At 39.1% G+C, this 20,454-nt stretch overlaps 2 protein-coding genes across 3 annotated transcripts in view; one reads left to right on the top strand and one right to left on the bottom strand.

Annotated features, from left to right (window-relative positions):
- PDHX (pyruvate dehydrogenase complex component X) overlaps nt 1-235 on the bottom strand; it is a 70,842-nt gene extending 70,607 nt beyond the window's left edge. Inside the window, exon 1 of the mRNA XM_032357547.1 lies at nt 129-235. The gene's annotated coding sequence lies outside the window, so the exon portion shown is untranslated. The remainder of the gene's footprint in view (nt 1-128) is intronic.
- APIP (APAF1 interacting protein) lies at nt 54-20,247 on the top strand. 2 transcript variants are annotated; one of them, XM_032357548.1, is made up of 7 exons: nt 54-270; nt 10,326-10,426; nt 14,562-14,610; nt 15,703-15,820; nt 16,170-16,305; nt 19,139-19,306; nt 19,926-20,247. In XM_032357548.1, the coding sequence occupies exons 1-7, from the start codon at nt 214-216 to the stop codon at nt 20,023-20,025; spliced, it is 729 nt and encodes a 242-aa protein (XP_032213439.1). In that variant the 5' UTR covers nt 54-213; the 3' UTR covers nt 20,026-20,247. The 2 variants fall into 2 exon arrangements, with proteins under 2 accessions (XP_032213439.1, XP_032213440.1); XM_032357549.1 differs by lacking the exon at nt 54-270 and having other exon boundaries at nt 14,413-14,610.
- The last annotated feature ends 207 nt before the right edge of the window (nt 20,248-20,454 follow it).

The following is a 20,454-nucleotide window of genomic DNA, read 5'->3' as shown; positions in this document are numbered from 1 at the left end:
ACCTCCCGGCCAGGAGGCCGCGCCTCCGGATCTCGCGTCCGCGAGGCCCTCAGAGACCCGCTTTCCGCCTGGTCCGCCCAGCCCTCGGGCTGCCCTCAGCGCCCGCCCGTTTGCAGTTGCGGCCTCACCACAGACGGGTCTTCCTTAGCCCAGAGTGAGCGCGGGTTCCGAAGCCCGCGAGGATAGGAGGTCGTGGTTCTCCTCACCCGCGCCATGTCGGGCTGTCACGCTCCGGAGGGAGACTGCGGCTCGCGGCGCTGCAGCGCGCAGGTAGGGGCGGGGCCACGCTGCGGTATTAGCCGGGAGGTGAGGCGCTGGTGGCACGCGGCGGCGGGAGCGCGGAGCGCGGACCCGCGGGGCCTGGGACCAGTGCGGACGCGACCCTCGCTCTCCGCCGCTGCGGCTCCCCCGGCGGACGCGAGGCCACGGCCCTGCCGCGGTCCCTGCTCCCGGGGCTGGGCTCTGACGGCGGGCGAAGGGCGCCAGACACTTTAAAGGGAAAATAACGGAGGACAGCGCTGGGTGTCTTGAGTGTTTTGAAACAACTTTGGGGACACACAGGCCAAACAAGGCAACGGGAGACACTGGAGTGCAAATGGAGCTAAGGCTGTTTGCTCGCGAGCTTATTTTCTGCGCCCTTGGCGACCAGCCCGACGTTTGGCAGGCAGTGGACGCACTGGAAACGGTGGCCAAATCGGGGCTGTGCTCCAGGAGCCCGCGCTTTCCCTCTCTGCCTGCCTCAGTTTAGAGTGACTGTGGGATGATCGGAGAAGCTTGCTTCCTTGAGCAGGAGTCAAAGGAAAATGCACTCTCGGGCTGCATCTGCTTTTCGTTCACTGGGTATACTCCCCAGCAGTTTAATGGAACACCTACGTGCTCAGGGATACGGCAGTGATTAAGTCAAATGGCCTGGGGTCTGGAGGAAAACTAGACGGATAAATAACTGCAGTACACCCTGCTTCAGAGGCAGGGGCAGCCTCCCTAAAATTAACCTTCTTATTCCCCATGTTATTCTCTCTTAGGACTGAAGGTTCCAATTAAAAAGTAATATCACGTGGGAGATTTTATTGAGAAATACTTGTCAATCTGGTATGAATAAGTAACTCCCCAGATGAGCAGAAACGACTGTGAGGAGGGAATGCTGGACAGGGAAATTTGGGTGAGAAGGGGGAAGACGTTGGATACAGGTCAGGTGGCCAGGCAGGTGTGTGTGGAAAGTGAGAAAAGCCACCTGTTAGAATCGTTGCTAAGACGATTCAATAACGCATATGTTAATGCCCCCAGTAGATAAATCTTGGTGAAATATAATCTAAATGAGCATCAGGGAGAGCCTTTATCAAGGGAGATGAGAATAAACGAGAATTCTCATACCAAACCTGGCAAGTTTAGTTCACTTCATTGTTCATAAAAATTTTGAGCCGACCTTTCAAAATGGGGAACACTTCAGACTTCTCTTAAAACTTTAGAACATCTGACGGCTCAGAGTCTGGAGCAAGCTGACCAGTGAGTACCATCTAAATGTGCTCGCCAGGTTACCATAGCTCCATACTCAACAGATTTGGATATGCACTTCAGTAAACCACTTCTTGTAAGTCTAGTTCAGGCCATGGGCCACCGGTTTGTAACCTGTGCCATAGGACTTTTCTTAATGTAGATGTGATCTTAACCCAGTGTTCATTGAGCAAAGCACTGTGGTAGGTATATTGATAGATCAAGAGCATGTTCCCTGCCCTTCAGGGAGCTGTACTTAGCTCGGAAGTAAACCAGGAACTACTTGTATTTTTTAATTATACCTTACCTATCACAGTGTCCTGGATGTGTGAACCCTGAATAATTCTTGTTCTTTGATATTACAATAACACAAGGTTTTTCAGTACCCTTCCTTCTATTTTCCTTGACCTCATCAGATCTCCACCCTGCCCTCTGCTCTAGCAGCCCATCCCCACGGCCATATCCTTCCCTGCCCAACCACTGCCCCATTAGCCCATACTTCTTTGGGTGAAGGATCTTTCTTTTCTTTACTCAAACAGATCTCTGTGTGTAGCCTCTATCATAGGATCCTCCATTAAGTAAAGGCAAATAATTGCCTTTACTTAAATGCCTCCCACTCAGAACTCCCAAGGGATGGGGAGGGTGTCACTCAACGATATACATTTGTGTCTCTACAAATATTACTGTGTCCTACTGCAGCAAGCTCCTGAGCAACTCTGGGTAGTGCCCTGTGGGGCTTCCCTTCACATTACCTTAAGTGACTATCCCAAAACCTCGCCATCTCACCTTGTCCTCTTCTCTAAGCCTGTTTGGAAGAGGACTTTGCCTCCAAAATCACAAAGAAAACAAAGCTATTAGGTGTGAACTTCTTCAGTTTCTTCCTGTTCCCACCTACTTTATAATGTAAAGGTTAAGACAAGACATCCACGTTAAAATGTAAGGGTTAAGAATAAGACATCCAGAATCTGACTGCCTGTGCAAATCTTGGTTCTGCCAGTTGCCATCCAAGTGCTCTTGGACATTAATCTTTTTAGCATAATACGGTTATTAGGAGTAAGTTAAATTGTGCATATAAAGCCTTTGGTATGTGGTATAAAATAAATATTCAGTGAATGTTAACTATTTTTGTTATTAATTATATTATTACATATTTTCCGGCATCTTTCTTCCTCCTCCTGTCTAAGGTAAATACCTCCCTGGTCTAATTCCAGCTGCTCTGTCTCGACAAAAATTGACCTATTTTAGGCTTTGCTTTCCTATGTCATTAATCTCTCCCTCTCTCCTAATTTTACCTTTTAGCCTGTAAAGAAAATTCTGTATTAACCAGTTTCCCTATCCAGCCTTTCACAGCCACACTATCGCGAGAGTCCTTAGAATTCTCAGCTTCTGAGTTTTATTCACTACTTCATCCACTGAGATCTGGCTTCTACACCCAGTCTATTGAAACAATTCTTACTTAAGGTCATGGTTGACCTAATTTACAAATACAGTTGGCCTACCGAAACCCCAGCCCAAGATGAACCCTACTGACTATCGTTTTTGTGATTGCTCTGAGCCACATTCCTAGAGAAAACTACACAACTACATGGACCGGCGTCTCTTCATCTTCAACGTTTCCGCCTCAGATTGGCACTTACCACTGCCCAGCAACCATCCTGGGTTTCCCTAGTGCTTTACTGTCCCACTCCCTGAAATTACTAGTTTATACCTTTTCAAGGTATTTATCTTTTATGTTATCTTTTTTTATCTTTTCAAGCCTCCCATACATACCCTGTCCTCACATTGTTACTCAGCTGATGACTTTGTTCATACTTGAGAAAATAGAAGACATTGAATGTGAACTTCCTCACCTTCCTCCCACCAAACCTACTGATCTGCCTAAACATGAACCCATCTCATTTCTCAAGGTGGAAGAAGCCCAATCCCTCCACTCAGGATTTCCCTGCACTCTCACATCCAGAAGTTGTTTCTCCCCCTCTCCCTGTCTCCGACCATGAATGCCTTCCCTCTCAGCGAGACTGTTCTCACCAGCATGGCTTCCAGGCCCCTTTGTGATGTGGCCCCTGCAAAGACATCCGCACTTTCCTTGTCAGTACTCTGCTCTGGCCACCTGGCCTTTTTCCTATTCCTTAAACATGTAAAGCACTGTCTTCATTCCACAGCCTTCACATTCACTGTGCTCTTGGACTGGAGTGCTTGCCACTCCCCAAGATAAAACCTTGCGTGAGAGGGGCGCCTGGGGGGCTCAGTCCAATAAACATCTGTCTGCTCAGGTCATGATCTCTGGGTCCTGGGATTGAGCCCACCTCAATGGGGGTCTGCTTTTCCCTCTGCCCCTCTCCCCTGCTTCTGTTGGTGTGTGCTCTCTATCTCACAAATAAAACATTTAAGAAAAAAAACCTTGCATGTACAAACACATTCATTACAGTGGTTTTTTTCTCCACACTTTGTAGGCTTTTAGATCCTTATGTGCTCAGAGAGGCTATCCTTAACCACCTCAATCAAAGTTGATCTTTGCTATGTTTCTCTAAGTTCCTAGTTTGTTTCCTTCTTCCTATGTAAATTTCTTTAGGGCAGGGACTTTGTGAAGTGTTCAAGACTGAATTGCCAGGAAATGCTTGGCATACTCGGACTGTGCCTCATTAAGGCTTAGTTCAACCATCCCCTTCCCTGTGAAGTTTTCCCGGCTCCTGCTCCCTCCCACCACTAGCTCCCCCCGCCCCCCCCCCACCAGTAACTACCTTGGACTATCTTGTATTATGTATTGCTTTGTCTTTTCCTAACTTCTTTACTAGATTGTGAGCTTCTCAAGAGTAAGGATTTTTATGTTACTCATATTCATTTCTTCAGGGCTTACAGTAAAAATTTACTGAAAGAATGAATGAGAAGAAGGCTCTATAATACCAAAGGAGAGATACATAGAGCAAATGTTGTGGCACAGGATTAAAGGAGGGAGTGATCACTTCCTGCTGGGATGATGAGAGAAGGAATCCCAGGTTAAGAGGGTAGGGAGTCTGGTATAATGGCCAACAAGCAGGAGTCCCACAACTGGAGTTGGGATAATTGAAAATCCAGCATGAGCAATAACAGTGTGAAGAAAAAAAGATGCACTTAGAAACTAAGAAAATATATCTTAGTTAACTAGTGCTCCATAACAAATACCCCAAAACTTAGGCTTAAAACACAAGCATGTACCGTCTCACAGAGCTGCTGAGGATTAGGAATCCAGGAGCATTTGGCTCAAGGTTCTGGCTCAGGGTTTCTCCTATGGTGACCGTGAAACCATCTGCTGGAACTGCTGTCCTCTCAAGGCCTGACTGCAGCTGGAGGTCTGCTTCCATGCTTGCCCATGTATTTGTTGGCAGGCCTCCATTCCTCACTGACTTTTACCCATACACCTCTTCACCACATGGCCTTCTGCATAGGCCGAGTACCATTACTACTTAGCAGCTGGCTCGCTCCCCTAGAGCAAGTGAGCCAAGAGAGAGCAACCAAGCTCAGTGTTTTATAGGCTAATGTCAGAAGTGACCTATCATCTCTTCTGCCCTGCTACTGCAGTCCCTGTTCATGCAGCCCCACCCTGGTATATGATGAGAAGGACTGTGCACCAGGGTGTGAATACCAGAAGGCAGGGACCACTGAGAGTCATCCTGGAGGCTGACTACCACAAGTAGGTTGAATACCAACAAGAGATTTATATAAACATAAACTGAAAGAAAATATTTGAAAAGGTAAACTGGGGTAAGAAAGCAGAAGGTCTTAAGTAACAGACCAAGGATGTTGCATTTGAGCTTTCTGTGGTTGGAGAAATAGGGGTTCAGTGATCAAAGTAGTATATCCTTTTAGTACCAACAGGAGAGTGGAGGGTAAGCCAGAGAAGAAGGAGTGGAAGGAGAAATTGTAGACAAGGAGACAAAATAGGAAAAGATCACCCTATTCCTCCCCCAAATAGGAGTTCCTGGAGAGGTTTTACTCAATTATTGCAAAATAGAAAACTCAGGATAATGAAAAAGTGAATTTCACAAAATTAATGCATTCAATTTAAAGGACTACCTTTTATTCTGAGATGATCCTACTTTTTTTATGTTAAAAATGCCCTTTCTTTTTGGAGGAAGGTGATAATAGATGGTTAAATGACATAAATGCTCTAACTTATGTCAGTCGCTGAAATTTAAACAACAACAAATTGCTGGCCTATCTAGGGAAGTGTGGGAATCAAGGATTCAAGTTATGAACCTAAGGAAACTGATACCCAGGAAGTGTCCCTGACTTGCCTGAAGGCACTCAGCTAGTGGGAGGGCAAAGCTGAAGCCGGCTTCAGATCTTCTCATTTCTTCTTCTTCTTCTTTTTTTTTTTTTTAAAGATTTTATTTATTTATTTATTTGACACAGAGAAAGAGATCACAAGTAGGCAGAGAGACAGACAGAGAGAGAGGAAATCAGGCTCCCCACTGAGCAGAGAGCCTAATGTGGGGCTTGATCCCAGGACCCTGAGACCATGACCTGAGCAGAAGACAGAGGTTTAACCCACTGAGCCACCCAGGTGCCCCTTCTCATTTCTTCTATTTAGTGTTCCGCTGACCTGAAGAAGTATGGTAAAAGCGAAAGGGAGAAATAGGGCTCTGAGGGGAGGTGAAGTTGCAAAGAAAACTCGGTACACATAGAAAGGAGAATGAGACTGAGAGACTCTGCAAGCCCAGAGACAGAGAAGATGCTGACAGCTTGGCTCTGCCTGCATCCAGTCCCTGCCTTAGGCCAGTGTCAAGAATTATAAAAGACTGAAATGACCAAAAAAAACCCCCCAAAACAAAAAATCATTAGGTGTCTTAGGGCTATTGTGCAGCTCTGTAAACTGTAGAATGCCGATAACAGTGCAGATGATTATTGATCAGAGAAGTGACCTCTATTCTGGACATTGGATTTGCTGCTGCCTGGTGGATATTGTCCAGTTTTTCCTTGTTTGTAAATCAAGGATTCTGGATTATTTTATAAGGATGTGTGTTTTGCATTGTCTTTGGACATAGTTGGATCATCTTTCTGGTTCTGTCATTAGTTGATGGGTTAAATAATATCTTTGACATGTTTATTTTATAGTTGTGGAAGAGTCTTCCAGGTTCTCTGTCCCAGCAGTACATGTCTCTTACGCTTAAATTGAAAGAAAAGGTGGAGAGGGGCAGGTTTAGAGTCATTGTTGGCTGGGACCAGGTATCTCAGTGACAGTAGAGCTGATTTCCTTAAAACATCTGGATTGGAAAATTTTTAAAAAGTATTGATTCAACGACTTTTTAGCCTTTACTGTTTTTAATATACAAAAAATACTGTTAAATCTTTCTCCTTCATGGTATAGGACCTCTACTATAAGAAGCCGATTGTAATCCAACTTTGGAAATGTCTTTCAACATTCTTACTCTAATTGAAAACCAGACATAACAGTTAACAGACAAGTAATATTACTGACATTCCAGGGAGAAGTAAATGTTAACTTTTTTTTTCTTGTCTGTTCTTACTGAAATATATGTTCTAATATTTATTTCCTTACCATTCTGAACAATTTAGATGACTGCATTTTACCCAATATATTTGTTAGTTCCCACTGCTCCCTGATTATTTTCCCTGAAATTGTAATTTTATGGGTTTGAACGGTTGAATGAAACTTTATTAACAACAGCTGCCTTATCATTGTTATTCCTGTGGCACGAAGCGGGCTAATTGCTGTAATAACTCAGTACTGGAAAAGACAAAAGGAAAAGGGGAGAGACCCATAATAACAGACCATTTTCTATAATGTTTGCAACTTGCTATGCAAATTGATGGTTTTAAGGATTGGAAGACTGCAGGAGTCTTCTCATTAGCTGTACTTTAATATATAATTAAAATATCATTTGTATCACCAAAAAAGGAAATAGCAAATTATACAGGGCATGGATAATTCTGGCTAGATTTTGTAAGGACAGATATAAGGAAAGGCAACACAACGTTCTTATTATTTTTAATTCAAGAATTTTTAACACATTAGAATAGGAAAGAAAGTAAAACTTCCAGTTATAAAATAAGTAAGTCACAGGGATGAAAAGTACAACATATGGAATATAGTCAGTAATACTGTGATAACATTATATGGTAACAATGGCAACTATATTTATTGTGGTAAACATTGGGTAATATATAGAACTGTCAAATACAGTATATTGTACACCTGAACTAACATAACACTGAAAAAAAAAATGGGAAGGAAACTAACCCTGTGTCACATATTGTCCTGGTGGATGCTTTATCTTCATTATTTTCTCTCTTTAAAAAAAAAACTTTTTCATCCCATACCTAGAATCCTGTAGCAATGTATCTCCTTTTAATCCTCAGAACGTTCTCATTTTATGGATTAAATTGAAATCCAAAGTCATATAAGCAATAAATGCTATAATGTCATTTTCACTTTATGTCCATTAACTCCTAAGCCTATGCTAACTCAGAACTTCAAAAGCATTTAACATTCCCATGTTCTTAATTTTATATTTTGAAGTCTACTCCATCAAATTATCAATTATACCAAAATACAGTGTATATGTAAAATATTAACAGTGAATTTTGGAAAACACCATAATTTCCAAAAGCCAGTTAAATAGCTGAAAATTTGGTCTGTTCAGTAATTCTCTTTGGACTCAAAGATATTTTTCCCTTTACTCAGTGCCAAGATTTAGCCAGGCAAGCTTCCTTGCTGTGCTTTTGTGCACCAGCACTATGTCTTGTTCACCCTTACCTGGAGGGTGTAGCTCCATGTCTGGTCACAAGCCTATGGAGGGATTTTCTATCAGGTACCCCATTCTGAGGCCATCCTAGGTTTTATCTCACGTTTCTCGTGGCTTATAGAGCTATCAAAATTGAAGCTTAAGCTCACCAGAGTTCTGCAAATACCTTCAGGGAAATTATGACTTCAGAGCTTCCCTCCCAGGTTAGACTCACCCTGGGTTCTTTTATGGCTACTGTGAAACCTTACTTTCTTGCCAGCCTTGCAATTTGAAATGCTTTAAAAAGGGGCACCTGGGTGGCTCAGTAGGCTAAGCAGGCCTCTGCTTTGGGCTCAGTTCATGATCTCAGGGTCCTGAGATCAAGTGCTATATTGGGCTCTCTGCTCAGCGGGGAGCCTACTCCCCCTTCTCTCTCTGCCTGCCTCTCTGCCTACTTGTGATCTCTCTCTCTGCCAAATAAATAAATAAAATCTTAAAAAAAAAAAAAGAAATGCTTTAAAAAAAAATTACTTAGCATTTTTAGTTGTTTTCAAGTTAAAGGTTGTATTTCACACTGCCAAAAGTAGAATTCATTGTATTTCTTTATTATTTTCATTTTCTTTAATTTTATTTTTTTTTAAATGGGGAAAACATTGATTTTTTTTTTTTTTTTTTTTTTTTTTTAATATAAAGCCCTGACAGGGTTCTTCCCTGCTCCTTTTCCTCCTCGCTGGGCTGGAACTGGAAACACTAAGGCCGAGAGATCGCAGACCGGCTCCTTAGGGGAACCGCCCGGGGCAGGCGGAAAGTGCAGCTCGTGGGCCAGACCCAGCCCACTGCCTGCTTTGTGTCTTCATTCTACATTTTTTTAAAAGATTTTATTTATTTATTTGACAGACAGAGATTACAAGTAGGCAGAGAGGCAGGCAGAGGGAGAGGAAGGGAAGAAGGCCCCCTGCTGAGCAGAGAGCCCTATTCGGGGCTCGATCCCAGGACCCCGGGACCATGACCTGAGCCGAAGGCAGAGGCTTAACCCACTGAGCCACCCAGGCGCCCAAAACATTGATTTTTTTTCCTAAAAAAGTAATCATTAGACTTAATAAAAATAAGCTCTTATTTTAACTAGACTTATTGTGCTCATCATTTCACAATATATACAAATATCTACTCTTTATGTTATCCACTACTATAATGTCAAATGTCAATTCTACTTCAATAAAAATACATAAAGCTTGAAATTTATCCCAACCTGCATACATTTGTTCCCAGATGCACATACCCTCATCAGAATGGGCCCAGAAAGTGTTTATGGTGATTGCTTCTTAGTGAGTCCTTTTCATGTTATTTTCTTGACTTTATACTCCATAGTGAGTAGATACTGCTTTTGTAGTAAGAGGAAACAGTGTAATCACTGGAAAAAAGATCTTAGAATAAAAATAAAATTGAACCAACACAAAATATGAACACAAAGCTGTCATAGATCATGACTTAATTGAGTAATGTTTTGTGTAAAAAAATTCGCTGGACAGACAGAAGCATGTTCCTCTCAGCACTAGATTCTGTTTTATTTCAGCCATTGTGGTAGTCACTTATATATACTGGCATCTCCCCACCTTGTTATTGCAGCCTGTCCCATGGAGTTGTTCTAAATGCTCCTATTCTGAATAATTCCACGTTGCTAAATAACAGTAGGAGATCCACCTTCTAAGCATTAAAAACAAAGCATGTCTTCTAATAGTTTTCCTCCCTCGTGGTACCTTCTCTATGTTAGATTTTCTTAAACTTCCTTCAGTCTTTTTTTTTTTTTTTTAAGATTTTATTTATCTATTTGAGAGAGAGAGAGCACAAATGGGGATGGAGGAGGCGCAGAGGGAGAGGGAGAAGCAGACTCCCTGCTGAGCAGTTGGGGGGAACCCACCCCGCCCCTGCCAACCACAGGGGACTCCAGCAATCCCAGGACCATGGGATCATGACCTGAGCCGAAGGCAGACGCTAAACTGACTGAGTCCCCCAGGCACCCCCTTACATAGGCTTCTTAACAGAGTTGTCAGCTTAGAAAAGTCACTTGATAATATTATGTCTCAGAAAAATCATTATCTTCCTTTTAAGGACAAGGAACATCCAAGATACCTGATTCCAGAGCTTTGCAAACAGTTTTACCATTTGGGTTGGGTCACTGGGACTGGAGGAGGAATTAGCTTGAAACATGGGTAAGTTTGGGGCTGATTTCACTTCTGGGAATTATCCATATAAGTAGTCCAGTGAAAAGCCTAATATGTGTTATGTCAAAAGAACACCTGGTGCCAGTTTTTTGTGATACTAGAAATATTTAGTTTCTAAATGGAGAAATGAATATTTGCATAACTGAATAGTAAGTGTGCAGAAGTTGTAGACACAAAAAAATACCTAAGGATTTAAGAACGACAATTTCTAACCAGAATAATTTGGTCCTCAGTCTTTGGAGTACCAAAGTTAAATAACATGCTGCCAAGTATGTTTATATGGCTAGAATTAGAAAAGGTCCCCGACCTCTAAGTGAACAGGATTTGTTTTAAAGGTTCAGATACATATTTTAAAAGTCACTTAAGTACAGATGACAAGCGATAAAAAATACTAAAAAATACATTTTATTAAGTCAAAAGACGGGCAATATGCCTTTCTAAATGCATCGTATGTCATCATCAATGGACAGCACCTGCTGGTCTTTGTTGCTCAGAGGACAAAACACGAGGCACTGGCTGAAACAGAAGGAATGAATAGTATTTAATTGTTCATGAGATTTAGTCAGTGTCTTTCCTCCAAGAAGATGAAGTGGTACATAACCTACTAACGATGAAAATGCAGGTTGTGGAATCTCGTTCGTTCCAGTGTTTTAAAAGAGGATGAATTTTTTTCTCCTGAAATGTTTTAGGAATAGTATTGTCTGGAGGCTGAATGTTAAACTAAGTAACTTGATTTATTTCTTTATCCTAATTCACTTTCTATAGCAAAATTGAGTTACTATAACACTTGTATAATCTCGAATATAATATAGTAACACCCCCTAGGAGGCTGCATTTCCTAGAAAGGAATGGAACGTAAAACTTAATCAGAACATCTAGAACAAAAAGGGTTTTTCGGCATACTACAAGATGATGCCAGTGAAATTTCACCTGTTTCAAATTGTCAAGTTACTCATAGAATATTAATTCAACTATGGGGCCTTAACTGTCACAGTTACATGTGTAGGGATATGCTCTGTCTGGAAGGGTCATGTTCCTCATGGGACATTGCATGTCCTCTGTGCCTCCCCTCTTACCATCACCCTGTGCTCCTGTCACTTCAGCACTTTGCAGGTTTTCAGGTGATTTTGCCAGAACCTCCCAAGTTGACCTGTTCAGAGCAAAGCCCTATGATAACAACGTTTGTCGTTGTTGTTTTCATTTATCCACTCATTTCATGGAGTTCCCAGTAATTTGGTTTCTCAGCTGTATTTATGATAAATTATACTCTAAACATTGTCTTTAGTTAACTGCTTTTTATTCATATATGGAGAAAGTTTATGTGTGTACACAATAGAGCTTTCTACCCAGATCACTTAAAATAACTGTTTACTAAGTGGCTTTTTAAAGAAACAGCCACATGTTTTTTATCATAAAGACATAAAAGACTGTGTTCTTTCTAGAAGAATTGTGTTAACCCATGCACTGAAATTGTGGGTGGTCACTCTAAAACACTCACTGGCACCTTTTAAAATTAAATGGTTTTTATAGCACTACAATCAATTAATGGGGACATTGCATCATAAGCATAAAATGCTTTGCCCTTAGTTAGATTCTTAATAGGTGAGGAGCTCCTCCTGGAGGTCACAGGTGGAAGCAGCCACAATTATATGGCATTGTTTGGAATCTCACTAAATTTGTGCTTTACAAAGATGGGTAATTTGTAGTAAAACATCCAGTTTTTTCCCTAATAGTTAAATGACTTCGTAAGTCCCCATCATTAACTTTATCCACTATGTTATACCCATGCAGTTAGTAAAACTTCACTTTTCTTTGCCTGAAGCTTAAAGCAAATAAATTTGGAATGAAGGATAAACCCAATAAATAGATTGTATTTGGGAACATAAAATTATTTACTGATTCCAAGGTTTGGCCAATGTGATCCTAGATTATGCTACTTGTGTGTAGTCTGTGTAATCCCAAAAGATGTATATAAAAGACAGTTTAAGATCCATACAAGTGTCAAATCAGAAGGAGGAAACGGAAGACCAAGAAAATGGCAGTAATCATAAGCAATTCCAGGATACTCTGCAGCCTCTGTGTTTAGGTTGGGTCACTGTCATTCACATTTAACATTTCCTGTTTTCATGTTATGATACCATCATTTGTCAGAGACACTAATCCTGTGGCATGATATTAGAATTAAAATTTATCAATTCATACTGTAGACAAGATAACTGAGGTTTAAGATTTAATTTTTTTTTTAAATAACTAGACAGTAAATAAAAATAGAAGCAACTGAAAACAGATGTATTGGGAACTCTTGAATTTTGTCCCCTTCCTTACCAAATAGTGAAAGAGCAGGGAGTATGGAGAAATAAATGCCAAAATTTAATGCCTTCAAATTTCAAAATGCTTTTTGTTGGCAGCTTACAGCACCAAGTAAAAACTTCACTTTTAGTCCTTGGCATATTTCCCTCCTAAAATAAAGGTTCTGTCATCTTCCTATTTTTATCCAGATAGCTCCTTCTTTTAGGTGTAAGTATGTTTTTTCCACAACCTATTTAGCTTATCTTTTAATTGCCAAAAGGTGATCAGTCTAAACTGATTTGTTTTCAGAAAGGCAGCAGTAAAAACAGACTCAGATTGCCAAATCATTTGAATAACAATACCCTGGATTTCCCCACTTTGTAGGTAGATTTTATTTACCAGCAGACTCTTGAACTTTATTTGAGTCTCTTCCCAGGATTGCATAAATTTCTCCCCACACAAGAAGACTTACCCTACAAATCCACTGACTTCGCACTACACATGATTCTTGAATTGCTTCCATGTTACCCAAAGACAAAAGATTTGGATCCCTGTTATTTGCAAAGGGCCCTTTTTCAACAGTATGACCCCTACCAATTCCACTGATTCCGGAGGAATGCCATTCCTTGTTTTCTTATGGAACAAAGCCTTACATTGAGCTGTGCGGTGAAAACAAATGATTGAGATAGCTTGCTGTGCTTTGGATTTCTCTCCCATTTTCAGGCATTTATTTTGTAGACCTTAGATTACAAGTGGACCCTTAAAGGAACTTTCATTTCTGTCAGTTGCAAGTCTGTAGGTTTATTAAAAACCCCAACTGGATTGATAGCTTGATTCAATATAGACCATCATCCTCATTTTCACTAGGACAGTTAATATTCAGTGTCCCTCTATGCATGCCTCAGAGGCAGAAGCTGGAGTGGGCAGGTGCTGGGATTTCCTTATTTGCATGTACATGGCAGCTCTTTAATACCCTCTGGCAGGAGCTGAAACTGGCAAAGGAGCCAAAGGACCTTGTTGAGAGCAGAGAGAATTTAGCGAAGGTTCTGAAATTGATTTCCAAATCAAATTTGAGAGTACTTTCTGTTAAGTGGAATATATAGCATCTCCCTTAGGACCACAACATTCTGTAACAGGAAGATCTCAAGATGTAAGCATGCCTTTTATATTTTTAACTTTCTGCTGTTGTTTTAGCTTTATTACCAAATATTTTCACAAGAAAGATGTGCTTTTCAAATAGGAAGTGTGTGTTCCACCCAGAAAGTAGACCTGTTAATGCTGTAATTTAACAAGTTGTCCAGCAGGGGTCCCTGAACTTCGTGTTTTATAAGAAGAGCTTTTGAAGCAATAGAATTAAACTTGATCCCTTGTAAAATGGAGATCTACTCCTCATGAGTATATTTTCTTCTGAATGGATTTTATAATAAGTACTCTGTGTGTAATAAGATAAACTTCTTACTCACACTTAAAGATGCTAAAGACTTGTGTTTTTAGAATTGTATTTCCCCTAACCAGATAGTTCTGATGACCATTGATTTTGCACTGTAAAAAGAAATATATGTGAAAAATTATACCTATTATAGTAACATATATAATATACATATTATATATGAAAACTATCAACATTTTGCTGCGTCACTGGCATTATAAATACATTACAGTAATTTGATATTCTTACTATATAGCATATGCCATTAATTAAATCAAACAGCTTTCTGTGTGACTTGATGTATAAAGAATATTGATGATTGGACTGCAAGAATACACTTGTCTTTGGTCAAAAGCAGAACAGTAGAGTTAAATAAATGCCAATTTCTATATTTTGTGTTACCAGCAATGAAATCTACATTGCTCCTTCAGGAGTGCAAAAGGAACGGATTCAGGTATGTTAAAGGCATCCTTCTTAACACCAAATGACTTGTCTTGTCTACTTGACTATTGTTTTATGAAATGGAATTAATTTCAAAAGAAGTTTTGAAGGGGGTAATATTGCTATAGTTTAAATAATCAACAAACATTTGTTAAGTGACTATTAACAATTTTTTAAGGTGATTGATCTCCATCCAACTCATATGTTTTGAATTCTCATTCTACCTCTAGAGGGCACAAGTGAATAGCGCAATCTTTACAAAGTGATTCTAATTTTGCAGCATTATACCACCATCTTTATCAGGATAGTAGGGGAATCACACTGATAGTCTCAAATGGACCAAACTGGCTCATATTTAGCAATAGCCAGGCTATTCCAATATAAAGTTATAAAACTTTATTTCAAATCTTTGAGAAGTCTCATTCCACATTCATGCTTAGAAGACTCAGAATCTAGTTAGAACAAACATATAGCACTTAACTTCTAGCTAAGGCATAATGCTTCATTAATAAAACATTTAGACTGTAGTTTGTAATAAACCCTGGCAAGTCCAAGTCACAAGTCAGAAGTATGCCTGCCCTACTAGGAAAAATCCATGCATCTGCTTAACTCCTTGAACTTTAACATAATATGCTTTATTGAGGTGAACATGGTTCTGATTACCAGAGAAGTTTCTCAAGAGATTAGAAATTCTACTCTAGATTTTTCCTCATGTCATGAAATATAAAAAAAAGAATTGTAGCACCCATCTCAGAATGATGACTTCTTTGTATAGCTTCCCTGAAATATAGTTGTGAAATTGCAGGGAAAATCTAAGAAGCTATATTAATGAAAACAGCAATATCATTACAAACATATGAAATTTTCCACATCAATTGTTTCTTCAAATTCTAAAGGAAGAATTTTAGCTCTTGAGAATAGTTCATCAGTAGAAACATTTTTTTTATTTCTCAAAATGGCTAAAACATTTTCAAAGAGAAACTGTATATGGATTTTTAAAATGTGAGTTAAGTATGCTCACATATATATTAACACGCACAAGGAAAGGGACACTTCTAACTGATACTATATAAGCCTTTTTTTTTTTCCCCTACTCTATAAACAGCCTGAAGATATGTTTGTTTGTGACATCAATGAACAGGACATAAGTGGACCTCCGCCATGTAAGAATCTTAAAAAAAGCCAGTGTACTCCTCTTTTCATGAATGCTTACACAATGAGAGGTAGGCAGAAAATGGTACCATTTTGACTCTGATCTCCTTGATTATTACAGCTGTACTTCAGACCATCTAAAGCTATTTCTTGAGCCACGTGTAAAGTATTGAGCATTGTCCCAATGTAGATAAAAGTTAAATGCCTTTTGCTTTCCAGCTTCTCTGTTACTATTTCTCTCTTCCTCTTTCCCTTCCTAGCCTCCTGTCTGCTGCCAACTTATGATTCCATGCCAAGAAAAACAAGTTCGAAATTACATACAAATAAATATATGTGTTGTATATATACATATACAGATGTTTCTCTAAAAGGTAACATTTCGTTTTCACTGGGCATGTGACTTTTTTCTTCCTCCTCTAGGAGCAGGTGCAGTGATTCATACCCACTCAAAAGCTGCTGTCATGGCCACCCTTCTCTTTCCAGGACGAGAGTTTAAAATTACCCATCAAGAGATGATCAAAGGAATAAGGAAATGTACTTCGGGAGGGTATTACAGGTATTTTTTTTTTCTATTTTTGCTTAAGTAATTTGAAAAGTATTTTTCTGTCTTCTGATAAAGAGGCTGCTGATCTTTTTATGCCTTTAATGAGGTATTGTGGGATCTATGTTAAATAATAGCCCACTTACCATTATACTATTATACAGATCTGTTCTCAGTGACACAAATCAGACACTTCTCCTCCTTCCCTACTCCTGCCCCAACCTTGGTAAATTATTAGCAACATGAATAATGAAACATTTGTCAGAATAAAGCGAAAAACCCTTGGCTGAGCTTTCTGTAGAGATGGAAAGATTATGTTCCATATGAACTCACCCAGAGAGCAAGATCCCCTTACTTTCACTTGGTCTCCAGGAAGCTTCAGCCCTCACTGAAGTTTCTACTTCATCCCAATTTAATTAGGTATTTCCAGAACATTTTAGTATTTATAAACATTGGGCAATTATTTCAATTAAGTAGATCTCTGTATTTTTATAATTTTTCAGAATGAAAAGTGGCATAGATGGTTTAATAGAACTTTCTAGATAAAATCAAATCCACCAGCCCACAAAAATGTAGTAATTATTTGCCAATCTAGAATACAGGGACAGGAAGAAACGTGTTCTCAGTGCTCAGGTACAAGCTAAGCATTTCTTTTGAATGTATTGGCATTCTATTTCTGAGCTTATTAATTTGCTAAAGGGCCTGATTCTACCTTATCTTGCTTAGAGGAAATGGGTGCCAGTTTTTCTAAAGTGTTCTGATGGCAATATCTTATTGTTACTCCACGTCGTAGAATGTACAAGTTTAAACTAGTGTGTTGAGAACTTACTACGATTTGATTTTAGTTAATATTTATTGTATGCCTACAGCATTCCTTGGCACTGTGAAAAACCTATTTACAAAAGTTAAATGTTTAAATTATGGAAGTGTACATACTAAAGAAAGTATAGCTTCACATTGCCTTTTCCATTTTGGGTCTTGAAAGAGAAGCAATATGTGTGCTTTTAATTTCCTCAGCATTTGATTGCTTTGGTGAAGAAATAAAAGTAGGTCAGAAGGAGGTATAACAGGGTGCCTAGAGGAACACCACAGTAGAATTCCACAGCCTTTGGAATTCTGTGGGGAAAAGAATGTCATGAATGAAAAGATACCATTTCTTATGCACCATAACATACACATTTCGTATATTATTTTAAATGTTTTGGAACTTAAAGAATACAAACTTTTTTGAAATGTTCTTTCCAATTCTCTTTGAGCCTGGAAATCAGAAACAGGCTCATTATCACCACTCAGGGGGCAGAGATATGGCTTTTTTTTTTTTTTTTTTTTTTTTAGTCCATCTTGAAAAACAAAAACTTTCAAATACATACCTAATTCTCCTCAGGGGAGGTTCCCACATGTAAGTGTAATTGTCCTCTCTCCTGGCAGCAACACGCCTGTGGTAGAGTGAAAAGAACACTATTTAATGATCAAAGGACCATCCTGGCTCTGTTCCTCATTTAACTCAGAAGAATTAGTTTTCTCTCTGTAAAGTGGGTGATTCGGATTGAATTTCAGGTCTTATTGTGCTGTAATACTATTTTACCCCTGAAAAGATGTCTGACTATTCAGTATAGGTTCAAGGAAGATACATGTTTGTGATTCTCTTGGCCAAAATTAGGAAATGTTTGGGATTAGCAATTCATTCCTTCCATATTTAAGAATATTCTTTAATTGGAGCACCTTAGTGGCTCAGTCAGTTGGGCAGCTGCCTTCAGCTCAGGTCATGATCCGGGAGTCCCACGATCGAGTCCGACATCGGGCTCTCTGCTCAGCAGGGAGCCTGCTTCCCCCTCTCTCTCTGCCTGCCTCTCTACCTACTTGTAATCTCTGTCTGTCAAATAAATAAATAAAATCTTTAAAAAAAAAAAGAATATTCTTTAATTACTTCTATTTTACTTAAATGAAATAGTAAACATCTCCTTACATGACAGCTACTTAACCTATTCCTGTCCTAAAGTTGCAGGTTGTGATAAAACTATACCTAGAACTTCTTTGTTGTTTAGTTTGGCCATTACAAAGGTAGTGAAAAAGCAGATGTTATATTAACAAGGCAAGAGAAATTCATGTAAAAGGGAAAACATGTCCGAATTTGACTGGGTATAAACAACCTCAGAGATAGACTTAATTTTACCAGTAACTAAGTTATTCACTTAAATATTATCTTACACAAACAGAAAGGAAACACATGTGCCAATTTTATCACATGTATTTCCTGAAAACAAGGTGGAAGCTAAAGAAGTTCTAATGCCACAGACTTGAGACTGTTCTGAAAAAATTATCACATCATATACAGAGTTATTTCCAGAAGATTCTAGCTATCCCAGTGCCACAAACCACACCTGTATTTATTTGCCTCAAACACTTTGGGGTCTTGCAGAGATAAAAGGAATGGATTTTGTATCTTTGGAAAATTCATACTTAATAAGTAAATTGTTAATCCTTTCTATGCTTCTGGTTATCCGATCTATCATTGTCTCATCACCTGTTGAAAATATTATGGTTGTCTCTGCTTCAAGGAAATACATGTATGATCTTGATCATTTCTTTGTTAGGTTTTGGTATCCTGTACAAATTTCTGCCACTTATACTTAGAATAATACCTGCCAAACTCCCAAGGCGTCTTTTGATACAGCTGTTTATGCAAGATATACAGAATAACATGCAACATCTTGTCTGTAATTTGGAGTGGCTTTCAGATATAAAGAGAATGTCTAACTGCTTACTTGAAAAAAAAAATTATAAACCTAACATATGAATACATTTATTTGTTTTAATGGGGGAAAAAATGGCTCGTTTTGTCCTGTAGATATGATGATATGTTAGTGGTACCCATTATTGAGAATACACCTGAGGAGAAAGACCTCAAAGAACGAATGGCTCGTGCAATAAATGAATACCCTGACTCCTGCGCAGTCCTAGTCAGGCGTCATGGCGTGTATGTCTGGGGAGAAACCTGGGAGAAGGCCAAAACCATGTAAGTATCAATCATAGGACACTTGGGACAAGTCACCATACTCGAAATGTGAAAGGGAATGAAGTATGTTTTGTGATCTGAAAGGAAGTATGATTTTGTGTGTGTGTATTATTGGTCAGATTGGTTTAAATTTAAGTAGCTTACTATTTCTAGATATTTGATTTGTATTATGTATTCACTTATTAAGAAATATTTATTGGACAAGCTATTATTTGGCAAGGCGCCATCATGCACTTGACAAAAAAGAAGGAAACACAGATCTCATTCTCCAAGTTTAAGGCTAGAAGGAAGAATAAAGCTAACCCAAGTTATATAATGATTTGCTACACTTTTTTTCAAAAAGTGACACATGGTAAAAACAACAACTTAAATTTATATAAGTAGTATATTTTGAACTCCCTTTATGTCCTGGGAAGCATGTAATATGATCGCATGATTCCGTAGGATTCCTGTCCATGTTTTAATAATGGGGGCAAAATGAGAAAAATTTGGCCTGGAATTGAGGGGGGGGAAATGCACGAGAAACAAGGTTGGCTTTATGAAGAGGAGAAACGTGACTGGTAGGATTGGAGAACTCTGTTTCACTGAGACCTTCAGTTCTTTGCTTTTTCTTTTATAGGTGTGAGTGTTATGACTATTTGTTTGATATTGCTGTATCGATGAAGAGAGTCGGCCTGGATCCTACACAGCTTCCAGTTGGAGAAAATGGAATTGTATAAGCCAAATGAAAGTTTAATGATATACACCAAGTTTTTCTTAACTATGACTCAAATGAAACTTGACTATTCTTTTTAATGAATTGAACATTGCTGTGATACTATTAATTTGTCACTAAGTACAAGATGGCCACCCTGAATCTCTTCTGACATTGGATGATATTTGCTTATATTTTTGTAATTTTAAATGACACTGCAGTGGAATAAAAATTATTTCATAATGAATTTTTTTATGTTTACTTTAAAATCCTTAACAGCAAAATATTCCCCTCTCAATTAATTCCTTTCTTACATATACTCCTAGAGAATTCCTCTTGTTCTTTAAAGTTACTGATAACATAGACATCATGAGGAAATTTCCATTCATTATGAAAGGAGCATTTTTCTTATTTTAGTATTGACATCGTAACATTGATGTGAAGAGTTAAAATC

The sequence above is a fragment of the Mustela erminea genome, chromosome 9, assembly GCF_009829155.1.
Source record: "Mustela erminea isolate mMusErm1 chromosome 9, mMusErm1.Pri, whole genome shotgun sequence".
Lineage (NCBI taxonomy): Eukaryota > Metazoa > Chordata > Mammalia > Carnivora > Mustelidae > Mustela > Mustela erminea.
Note: the sequence above shows the minus strand (reverse complement) of the source record. Positions and strands in the feature narration are given on the sequence as shown.

Coding starts and splice junctions, on each gene's coding strand:
- APIP (XM_032357548.1), top strand. CDS start 214: ATGTCGGGCTGTCACGCTCCGGAGGGAGACTGCGGCTCGCGGCGCTGC. Junction 271..10,325: donor CGCGGCGCTGCAGCGCGCAG/GTAGGGGCGGGG, acceptor CTTCCTTTTAAG/GACAAGGAACATCCAAGATA. Junction 10,427..14,561: donor GGAATTAGCTTGAAACATGG/GTAAGTTTGGGG, acceptor TTGTGTTACCAG/CAATGAAATCTACATTGCTC.